Consider the following 11,387-nt stretch of genomic DNA (forward strand, 5'->3'; position numbering starts at 1 on the left):
GCCTGTGCTTGCTGGGAACTGTGACAGCTGCTGCGCTCAGGGGGGTGTGAAAACACCTTTAGGAAACAATACTGATTTGGGGAGGCCCAGCACCCAAGAGGGTTGAGCTGGGTCTACAGGGGCCCTAACAACCATGGGGGGGGGGCATATGGCGCTCCCACACAGTACTTTTTCTGGAAGGAAGGTCAGGTTTTGGCAAGAGGCCTGGAGCAACCCCTGGGGGCGCGTGAAAAGCGAGTTCTGCAGGCCCCGGGCGCCGGTGCTGGGAGCGCACGGGCGCGCCCCTCCGCCAGCCCTGCTCGCGGCCGACTCCGGTCTATTCTCCGGCGCGGGCCTCGGTCACACGATCCGCTTCCTGTCGCCGCGGCAGAGGATCTTCTTGAAGGCGCGGCGAAAGTCGTGGTTGAAGATGGTGTAGATGACGGGGTTCAGCGAGCTGTTGCAGTAGCCGAACCAGAAGAAGAATTTGAAGAGCATACGCGGCACGGAGCAGCCGACCGCGGTGAGCGTGTAGGTGAAGAAGAAGGGGAACCAGCACACCACGAACACGCCGATGACCACGGTCAGCACGAACGTGAAGCGCTTCTCGCGGTTCTGCCGCCCGCGCCACCGCGACGCCCGGGCGCCCCCGGCGCGCTCCTCCGCGGCCCCGGCCCCCAGCGCCCCGGGCCCGGGCGCCCCGGGCGCGCGCCGCGGCAGGCTGTCCCCGGGCTTCACCTGGCCCGCCCGGGCTTTGCACTTGGCGCGCGCGCCTCGCTCGGGCCTGCGGGGCCCCGGGGGCCGCTCGGCGTGCTCGGACGACGAGCTCTCCTCCAGGTCCAGCGCGTCGGCGTCGCGCGGCCCCGAGGGCGCCGGCTCCCCGGGCGCACCGTTGAGCTGCGCGGGCAGCGGCTCCGCCTCGGCGCCCAGGGCGCCCACGCCTCGGTCCGGGCCCAGGCCGTTGGGCCTGCGCTCGGCTCCCCCCGGCGGCGCGGCCGCGGCGTCGGGGCCCGGGCGCTTGGGAGGCACGCGGGTTCGGCGCTTGGCGATCTGGTAGATGCGCACGTAGACCAGGATCATGATGAGGCAGGGCGCGAAGAAGGAGCCGATGCACGACGAGATGACGTACCACTTCTGGTCGTTGATGTCGCAGAGGGGCGCGGCCGGCTGCGCGCCCCCGCCACGGCCCTTCTTCTCGATGGAGATGAGCGGCGGGAAGGAGATGACGGCCGAGATGACCCACACGGTGACGATGATGGCCTTGATGCGGCGCGGCGTGCGCTTCAGGTTGTACTCGATGGCCTGGGTGATGGACCAGTAGCGGTCCAGGCTGATGGCGCACAGGTGCACGATGGACGAGGTGCAGAAGAGCACGTCGAGCGCCAGGTAGATCTCACACCAGACTTTGCCGAAGTACCAGTAGCCCATGACCTCGTTGGCCAGCGAGAACGGGATGACCAGCGTGGCCACCAGGATGTCGGCCGAGGCCAGGGACACCAGAAACAGGTTCTGGGGCGCCTTGAGCGCGCGGCTGGTGAACACCGCAATGATGACCAGCACGTTGCCAAACACGGTGAGCAGCATGAGCAGGCCGGCGAGACACACCAGCGTCAGCGTCACCTGCAGGGAGTAGGGGGTGCCCTGAGCGCCGCCCCCCGGCGCCTCCGTCCCGTTCCAGCTCGCGTTGCCCGCGTCCGGCTGCAGGGAGCCCATGGGCGCGAAGCTGCCCTCGGCCAGCGGCTGCTCCTGGCGGAACATGAACGCGGGTGCTGCACGCTCGCCTGGGCCTGCTGCCAGCCGCCTTCCGGCCCGGCGCCCGCGGGTCCTCCTCTTCCTCCCGCGCCCGGCTCGCCCCGCCGCGCCTCCGCGCCTCACATGGGGAGGGGGCGCAGGGAGGCCGGGCCCGCCTGCCGGGCAGCTAGCGGCCCATGGGCCCGGCTCCCGCGAACGGCGTCCGGCCCGCGCTCCGGGCGCTCCGGGGGGCCGCCTTCTCGCTCCCGAACACTGCAAGTTTTGTGGCTCAGCGGCGGAGGAGAGCGGGTCGCGCCGATGGGTAAAGGGATGTGTTCTTCAAGGAGAGAAAACAAAAGTCATGGGGAACCTGGCGACTTGGAAGGACGATCAAAAAAAAGGAAATCGATTTATCTAAATCAGTCTTGACTCGCGCCCGAGGAAAGCGAGAGGGCTTACCGTGCGCGGGGCCCGCCCCCACCCCGGGAGGCGGCCGCGGGTGCTGGTGCGGGCCGGGGGTCCTAGGCGCGTCTGTCTTCACATCCCCGGAGCGATTCCCGACTCTCTCCCTTCGCCCGGGCGCGGCGGAGCCCGCGGGGCCCGGCCTGGGGCCGGGGTGCAGACTCTGCTGCTGCCTCTCGGAGCGCCGCGGGACTTCCAAAGTTGTGCGCCCTGCTGGGGCGGGGGCACCGCGCGCGGGGCTCGGGGGTGCAGGCTGAGGGATGTGGGGGCCGCATGAAGGCGCCCCCGTCCTTAGGCGGGCCGCGGCGGGTGGGTGACCGGCCGGCCGGCAGCTGGGGTCCGGGCTGAGGGCGTCCGGGGCGTTGGCCCGCCGCGGGGAGGGTGCCGGGGGCCGCCGGACGGGCCCGGGCCCCAGGGCAGCGGGAGTTGGGGCGGGAGCGCGGCGCTCGCGGGCAGGTGCTGGGGCGGCGGGGCGGCGGCCGCTGGGCGTCTGCACAGAGGCGGGAGCCGCTGCTGCTCCGCGGCGCTCAGCGTGGACTGGTTTTATAGCCCCAAGATCTCGCCTGCGTTGCCGAGCAGCCGGCGTCAGCCCCCACGTGGGAAGCCGACCCTCCCCCGCCCCTGGCGCCTCCCCTCTGCGGGGCTGGAGCCAGCGCGGGTGCCCCGCCACGGACCCTCGGGAGCGCGTCCCTCTGGGGGGGCCGGCCCCCCGGAGCGGGGAGTACCTTGAGCGAGGGCTGGAAAGTGCGCGTTCCGAGCGTGGGGAGCGGCCCCTGCGGGGACTTGGCCGAGAAGTTCGGGGCTGTCCCAGCGGAAAGCAGCGGGCACCGGGGAGCGCCCCGGAGGAGCCGGATCCCGGGGAGGAAATGGTGCTGGGGACCTCAGGCCCGCTCGGGAAGCAGCGGCCGGGAGCGCGGGTGGCGTCCAGAGCAGCCCGGCCACGCGTCAGGCCGCCGCGGCGCGGGCGCAGCTGGTGCCCGGGGTGAGTAGGGGTCCGGCCGCGGGAGCGGGCGAAGGTGCGGACTGGACCCTTGGGGAGGAAGGGGAAGCACCCACCCAGGAGCAAGCCCAGCCGGAGTCCAGACCTCCGGCCCGGGGACACGGGCCACGAGTGATCCCCGCCGTAGCGCAGTCCACCGGACCCGACCCCGAGGTCTGGACCGCTCCCCAACCTTGGGCCGCGGTGGGGAGGGGTCCTGGCGGCGGCGACCAGGCGCCGTGACAGAGCGAGGGCGCACTGACACCTGCTGGCCACTCGTGGTCATGGCTGGGAAGGTACCCGCGGGCGCGGGCATCTTCCTCCCGCCCCTGCAGCTCGCGCCTGCAGTCTTCCAGCTAGGGACGAGTTTGGGTCCAAGTTCCAAGAAGAAGAACCCAGATTTTAAATTGCACGTTGTCATATTGCGTACATCTTCCCACAGTCTTGTGTGTCTAACCCTGGCGGGAGTGGGGGTTTCTGACAGTTAATTTAGCAAGAATTTAGCAGGCACTGGAGCCCAGGCCTGGCATCCCGCCCTAGACCCGCACAGCCCACCCTCGGGAAGACTCCAGAAACCCAATCCTGTGTAGATGGTTGCCCACCTCTGGCGTGCTGTGAACCTCTGTGTCTCTGTCAAAGCAAGAAATCTAGGCTCATCCCCTCTCCCACCCCACTCCCATTTCAGATGCACACACCCTCTTTCGGGTCACTGGAAGAGAGGCTGTTCTTTGTGACAGGAATAGCATGAGTGCATGTGCATGGCTGGATTTTCTCTGCGTGCTAGGTGGCCTACAACAGATTTGGTTGCTAGAGTATCAGTTCCTATTGTGGCCTCTGCACTTTTCAAATAATCAGTAGTTTTAGGGGAAGGCCCAAGAGGATGGGACCTGTCAGCAGAAGAGAGATCAGCCCTAACGAAAGCTGGTCTTATTTAAGGACCCACTGAACTAAATTCCCTTGGTAGTGACCTAAGCTGGAATACCCAAGACTTGACTAGATCATGACCTCTCTGCCCAGTGGGTTGCAGACTCGGGCTCAGGGCTGCTGGGGACTCAGAAAAATTAAGGATGTCAAGTATCACCTTCAACCCCAGCTGGTCTCCATCCCATCGGTGATGCAGGCAAGGTCCTCAGTGACTGACGCTGCTCCTCTCCATGCAGATAATCACGTCTGTATTTTTCAGTCCTTCCCCGAGGTCTCCTTTAGCTTCAGTGCCTTTATCTCCCTACCATCGCCCTGGGGGATGGCCTGCCTTCCAGTCTCAGTTCTGAAGAGCCTCTCTGAGTCCCTTTTCTAAAGAATCTAAGAAAGCCGAGAAGGCAGAATTTCCTTCCTCTGTCAGTCCATCTTCCACTCAAATCTCAGCTGTGTCTCTTGGCAGGAGGCAGAGACAAGGACCTGGTTACACTCATTTTTGCACAGGAACCCCAAACTTCCAGTATGAATTCAAAGAGAGACAAAAGTCAAAGCCCACGGCAGCCTGAGGCCCACAACACGGGGACCAAGTGTAGGGGGGCCAGAGGTCTCCGTTCCAGCTGCTGACATGCTGCTCTCCATCTCCTTGCAGAAGGGGAATGAAACCAGAGGCAGCAAGACCACCTTCGTTGGAACCTCTGCTCTCAGATGACACCTCTTGTCACACTTTCTAGATGATTCCCAAATAGCCAGTCAGCTTTTTTATTCCTGAGTTTGGAGTCTTTCTCCTAAAGTGGAAACAGGCCTTTCATGGAGCCCTGAGGCCACAGCAGGAGAGTGGCTGCCTCCCTGGGTACTGGTGCCCCTGGGCAGAGCTGTCCAGAGAGCCCGTTAGATGCAGGTGCAGAGTTCTCTGTCCCATGTGCCAAGGCTCTGCTTCCTCAGCTTGGCACACAAAGCAGTGTCTCTGAGCTTCAAAATGCGACATGGAAACCATTGTGTTTTGCTGGACTTACTGCTGTGACAGCTGAGTGACACAGTGTTGAGTCGAGACATGGACGAAGAGCAGTCCTTTAGATCCGTGTTGCTGGGAAGGTAAAGTACACTTACCAGTGCTGCCCCAGGGAAATCAGGGTTCATAGAGTCTGCGGGGGGAGGCAGGATGATCATTTTAGCAGAGCTTCTTGGGAGATACAGTTATGTACTGCTTCAGCCTCCCTGGCGTACGCAGTAAATCTCAGTGGCAGCAGCCGTGATGAACAAGTGCTTTTGGGAGGGAGGCAGGGAGAAGGTGGGGGTGGTTGGTGACCTGGGGACTTTTACCTGAGTGACAAAGAATGGGCCCCAGATTGAGACTCACTGCCCTGATGGGCCTGTGAGCAGGGGCCTGGGGCAGCCAGGTCCCCTCCAGCCTCCAGCCAGGACTAGCCCTCTAGGGAGCTGGGTCAGGATAAGCAGTTGTGAGCCACTGTGGATATGGAAGTTGACATTCATGGCTGGAGGAAGAGACACTTCTGGGCACATGTAGGGGGTCCAATATTAACAAAAATAAATACTATTAGCACTGACCCATGCCAGGTACAGTGCTGAGCAGTTTATGTGCTATGTGTAATTTTATATAATTCCCAAATAACCCTATAATGTAGAACCTAGTATGTGCCTTTGTAGATGGAAAAAGCAAGGCCCGGAGGGCTGAAAAGGTTATCTACTAGAGATTCCCAGGATCACATCTGGACCGTGTCTCTGGATGATAAGCCCAGCCTGCTTTCCTACCCCTTCCCGTGCTGCCTGACCTCCACGCTGACCATGGGATACCAGCAAGAGGGTCGCCAGAAGCGAGAGTCCCCTGAGTCAGCAGATTCCCCTCTAGCTCAGTCCTCCCGGCCCGTGTGCAGCTCCTAGAGCAGGACAGAACAGGCATTGTCGTCCACTCGAGCCTGACGCCCCCTGCGTTGGAGCAAGCAGCCGGCACACTACACAAGACTGAACATTTCCTGCTGACCAAGCTGATGCATGGAGAGCAAGCCCCATGCCAAATGGTGTGTGCCCCTGAAATTGCGTCCTCCTCTGGCGGGAGCAGCTGTGCCCTCTCAAGGATGCCCATGCACCTCAACCACAGCCTGGTGAACCTCTCTGCACGAGCTTGCACTTGTACATGGTCCAGAAGGGAAAAGGACTGCCCTGTTCACCTTTGTGTTCCCAGAGCATACCCAAAACAGCCTTTTTAAAAAGGAAATTTCTGGAACCTACCTCTTGGAAATTCAATAGGATTAGGGTAAAACCTAAACACTTACTTGTATTTTTAACAAACATATCTGAGCAATTCAATAAATACCAAAACATAAGCTGCACTGGCATAGATAATTGATAAAGGTTTGTGTGATGAATAAATGAACAAATGGATACTACTTATAATTAACCAGCCAAGAAGAGACGGGAGTAAGGGGAATGGTGAGATAGCTAGCATTTCACCCCAAAGTCAGGATGGGTTAAGGGAGATAGGTATAGAATTGTCCCTTTACACACACACACACACACACACACACACACACACACACACAACCACACACAATATTCCTAAAAGGAACAGGCAAGCAATGGAAGATATTTTATTTATAACTTTCAGTTAGGCAATTTACCAATAAATGCCAGCTGCTTACGCTGAGTAATATGTTTGACCTGGACTCACATCTCTAAGTAAAGTGCCAGGCAACACCATCTGACTTCGGAGGTGACATCATCTAAAGGGAATGAGCAAACTAGGTGAGGTGATATTAACAGGTTATTATTATTTTTTTTTGAAGATTTCACTGTCTAAGAAATATCCTACATAGCCCATGAACTAGGACTCCCAAGTCGCGCTGGAACCCTGGCAAATAGAAGCTGGGACACATTGGCACACAAGCCACACGCCCACGAGCACAGCACTACTTAAACACATATTCTCACTGGTCCAACATGATGAGCAGGTGGGGAACAGAATGTTCCCGCTGCCTCCCGTGCCATGTGCACAGCTGGAACCAGATGCCCCAGTGAACAACATCTGTCAAGTCTCTGTATCTCAGCACTGGGCAGGGGGTGAGGACAGCGACTAGAAAAACCTTCCCTCCCTCAGAGCTGTTATTTCATTCCTCCACTTTCTTGCAGCTGTGCAGGAGCCCTTTGGGGTCACATCCTCGCTGGATGCAAATGGAAGCGTCAGCAACAAGAGGGATGAGGAGCTGCGTCCTTGCCGCCCTCCTGGTTTCCCGCCATTGACTGCCAGCTCAGTCCCGCTCCACTCCCAAAACAAGTGTGCGGGCCCGCCACCCTTCACCTCTTTCTCTAAAATGCTAACCCCTGCCTGGAAAATTAAGCCAGGTCTTTTCTGCCTCTGCAAGCACCCCTGGCCAAGATCACAACGACAGCAGCTATGCGAGAACCAACTCTACTTTCAGGGTGCCAAGAAAAGTTGGGGTCCCATCTGGCTCTCTGCTGCTGCCCGGCCCTGTGATATGTTTGTGTTTCCACTAAAATGTGACTGTCCGTGTACACACGTGGACCTACCTTGGTTCCCTCCTTCTTCCAGGTCAGGCCTCACCAGTAAGTGCCCAGGTGAAGTGTCTTCCCTGTTTTGTCCAGAAACCTGAGGCAAAGCAAAGCCTGAATCAGTTACGGTGAGTGAGAGCTCTTTGTTGTCAGGTTTAACAGGTGAGCTAGAGCCGCTGGCCCTTGGCTGTCAAGGTGGTATCTGTCACCACCATTAATAAGGCTTAAGCTAACATTCACTAATCTAATTAGGTGGGGTGACGCATCACCTTTACTCAAAGAAACCATGGAGACTCGGTACCTGAAACATCACGTGTGGTGTTTCACACATGTACATGCGCGCATACACGCACCATTGAAGAGATGGTGTCTGGCTGTCATTGCTCCCCGGAAATGATTTCGTTTTTCCATGCTCCCTGGTTAATGATAGAGCACAAGTCCCTCCCTCCAGAAGGGACCCCTGCCTGTCAGGTCCTGGGAGGTATGAGAGTGAAGTCGTTAGGAATTCAGACTTTGGAGTAAGACAAGCCTGGATTCTGGTCCTGCTTCTGCCACTTAATAACGATATTAATTTCTCAACTTTCTGGGCCTCAGTTTCCTCCCATGGAAATGGAAGCAAGCTCTACACACCTCGTGCGTCCTCTGGAACGAAGATTAAATGAATACAGGGAAGAGACATAAAATAAAAGTGCTTAGTGTTTTACAGGTGCTTGACATACATGAGATAATTTGTCTGTTTATTTGATATCCTTTCTCCTTTATTAATCTCATTCTTGCTCAGACAGATGCACATAGGTCCTTTGATCTGTACATACTGAAGGTTGATAGTTAATAAATTAACTTGAGAAATAAGAACTAAAACTAACATGAGTGTGGAAAAACCCATGTTTATTCCATTTTTGTGAAAGGCAAGGGAAGGGGTGGAAGTCTGTAGTTTTGAGCTGTTCGTAATATATAAGGAAGACACACGTGCAGTGACTTACGGTATTAGCCTCCAAAGAAGAAACACAAATGGCAATGAAGTTGATAGAACCAAAAAGAAAAAAGAAAAAAGAACTCCAGAAGGAAAAGCTCCCAACAGGGTTATTAAGCACTAAAATGCTTCGGAGATGAAAACTGGAAACTGCCTTCTTTGGAAAATTTCAAAGCAGGATTCACGGCCATCGGCTAATTTTGAGTCACTGGGGATCAGACTGGAGGTGTAGGAAGGGCCTAGAGAAAGAGAAGAGAGTCACAGATTCTCCAAGCTGATGGAAATTTAGATGAACAGGATCAATAAAGGCAACGCTGTTTCGGGTGCTTTCTTTTGTAATAGAAAGCCTGCCCTAAACTGGCTCAGTAGAACAGAAAATGGATTGATTCAAATAAATGAAATTCCATCAAGGGGCAGGCTTTGGGCAACAGTTCAACATTCTCACTAACAATCCTGTTTCTTTCCCTCTCTCTCTCCCTTTGGAGAAAGAAAGAAGAGGAAGCAAATGCACAGAGAATAATAGATGCAGGACCTATGTAGTTCTCCGAATTGTGCGTGAGAAAGAAGTAGCCTTGCTTTTTCCCTGAGCTCCGATTTCCAGATTCATTGCCACGAGGCAGAGAAAGGCAGACCTTTTGCTTTTGTTCTTGGATTCCATGGGATTCCAGACCCCACAGGACTACCCCTTTCTTAGTTCAGTCTAGTTGAGTTGGTTTAATTCTGGACAAACAGAATGACTTTAATTTTGCAAATTAGTATTGATCATCTTCAAAGAACCAGAGTCAGTGCTAGATACCGATGCTAATAATTATCAACAAGACATAATTCCCAAGTTCACTGACCGGGAAGTCTCAGAGAGGAATGTTTTCCTTTGACCTACATATATTCAAAAGACTTAAAGTAACTGAGATTTTTTTTTTTAAGTGCCAAAAATGTGATGATGGCACAGTAAGTTCATGCGTTAAAGCATCCTTTTGTGCAAGCATATACAAATAAAAGATAAGAGAAATTAAAAAAGACATACCCAACGTCATACAAGAAAGGATGTCTATAAGAACCGCTCTCTCCCTCTCCCCTCCCCCCACGTTTATTACCAATAAAACATTGGACAAGATACAGAAAGTATTAAAGTAACTACTTAAAAAGTAAACAGTACCAGATTGATTGGAGAGGGGAAACAAAAATTGAGAAAAATAAACCCACAGGGGGGTGATTTCCTCTCTGTTTTTATCTTGTGTTTTATCTCCCAACTTTGACCCTAGGAAGGCCTCAATTGTGGAACTGAGCAATAGGTGTGAATGACTGAGACAGAGCTTCTACTCCATCTTTCTTTTTTTTTTTTAGACTTTTATTTTACTGATGTTGTGCTCCTCACCACTTTGTTCTCTCTCCGTCCCTCTCTTGTAGCCTCAGTTCTTCAGTCAGATTTCTAGGGTCTGTTTCTTGTTTAAGCCATTTAAGAGATGAAATTATTTTTAAAAATTTTGTATTAGGGAATATGGAAAAAGAACCACGAACATCCCTACTCCCCTCAAAAAAATGCCTTTGGAATTTGGGCATACGCTTCATTTGTATGACATTTGCTAACTTATTTTTTAAAAATCTGCTTTAGAAAATGCTTGACTGACAAGAAAAACTTACCTAGTTACTACTCAGTATTTTAATCTGTATACCTGGATGTTGATGGATCTTCTATAGGTCTTATGTAGCCAGGATATAGAAGACTACTCTGCCTTTTAGTGGCATTTTAAATGGAAACAAAACAAAACAAAACAATCATCAAGTGAGTTCTTTAGGTGCTTTTATAGTCAATGCCTTTTAGGCAAATAGTACTTTCCTAAAATAGTTCAGATATATTTTTTAAAGGGCCAAGTATAAGCACAAGTGTAAAATCTTTGCTTCTATTTCAAGTAATGGTCGTGCTCCATGTTAGGTATTTCAGCAAAATAATCTATCCTCCCTCCAAAAAAAAAAAAAACCAACAAAAACTGTCTAAACTTACATATAGAACCAGTGTGCAAGGCTTGCTTTATGAGGTATTGTTGAGAAGTAAATGACAGTGATATGAGGACTCAGAAGGCACAGCAGGGGTGGTCATGCCAAAGAATATGTTGCTAATTAAGAGCTACTTCTATGTTCAGACACTGTGTATTCCACTTCATATTCCATACTTCTTAAAAAATGGACTAAATGATTTCTTGAGGATACTTTTACCAATACCTGGTAAAGAACCAGTTATTGAACTGTAGCTCCCAATAGCAAGGTATCTGAGAAAATTCCAGGGTGTCAAACATGTAATTCTGGACACTTGCAATACTCTATTTTCTCATCTGTAAATAAAGGCACCTAAATATAGGGGTTTTGAGAGTTAAGGAAATGATAAACAGCAAAACAATAGACACTCAAGTCATTTGTAAAACTTATGCCATGCAAATCACAGCCAGCAAATATTCTTGAATGAAGTCACTAACAACGAATGATTATTAAATTTAACTGCAAACATATACCTGTATTACTTCAGATTACTGGATTTGTAAGGTGACTGACATTTACTCATTCCCTTTAAAGGTCATTTATTTTGTGATACAAACATCTAGTTAACGCTACGAAACACTACTCATTTTTTGTGGTCTTGGTTTTCCAGGAGTGTTCATCAAGTGCTTGTTAAAAAAAAGGGAGGGGGGGGCCTCCCCGGTGGCGCAGTGGTTGAGCACTGGGTTGCGAAGCTGCCCGCGGCCTCTGCGGTGCCGGCTCGATCCCCGGCTGCTCCCCGGCCACCGGAGGAGGGTCCCACATAGCGTGCAGACCTCTCCTGCCGCC

The 11,387-nt window shown here is 53.6% G+C and overlaps 1 protein-coding gene across 1 annotated transcript; it reads right to left on the reverse strand.

Annotated features, from left to right (window-relative positions):
- Window positions 1–339: 339 nt before the first annotated feature.
- On the reverse strand, window positions 340–1,745 carry ADRA2A (adrenoceptor alpha 2A; the record flags this gene model as incomplete). The annotated part of the gene is made up of 1 exon (XM_084245868.1): window positions 340–1,745. Exon 1 carries the CDS (start codon window positions 1,735–1,737, stop codon window positions 340–342), a length of 1,398 nt encoding a protein of 465 aa, XP_084101994.1. The 5' UTR covers window positions 1,738–1,745.
- Between the last annotated feature and the right edge of the window lie 9,642 nt (window positions 1,746–11,387).

The sequence above is a fragment of the Talpa europaea genome (genome assembly GCF_964194135.1).
Source record: "Talpa europaea genome assembly, chromosome: 10".
Taxonomy (NCBI): domain Eukaryota; kingdom Metazoa; phylum Chordata; class Mammalia; order Eulipotyphla; family Talpidae; genus Talpa; species Talpa europaea.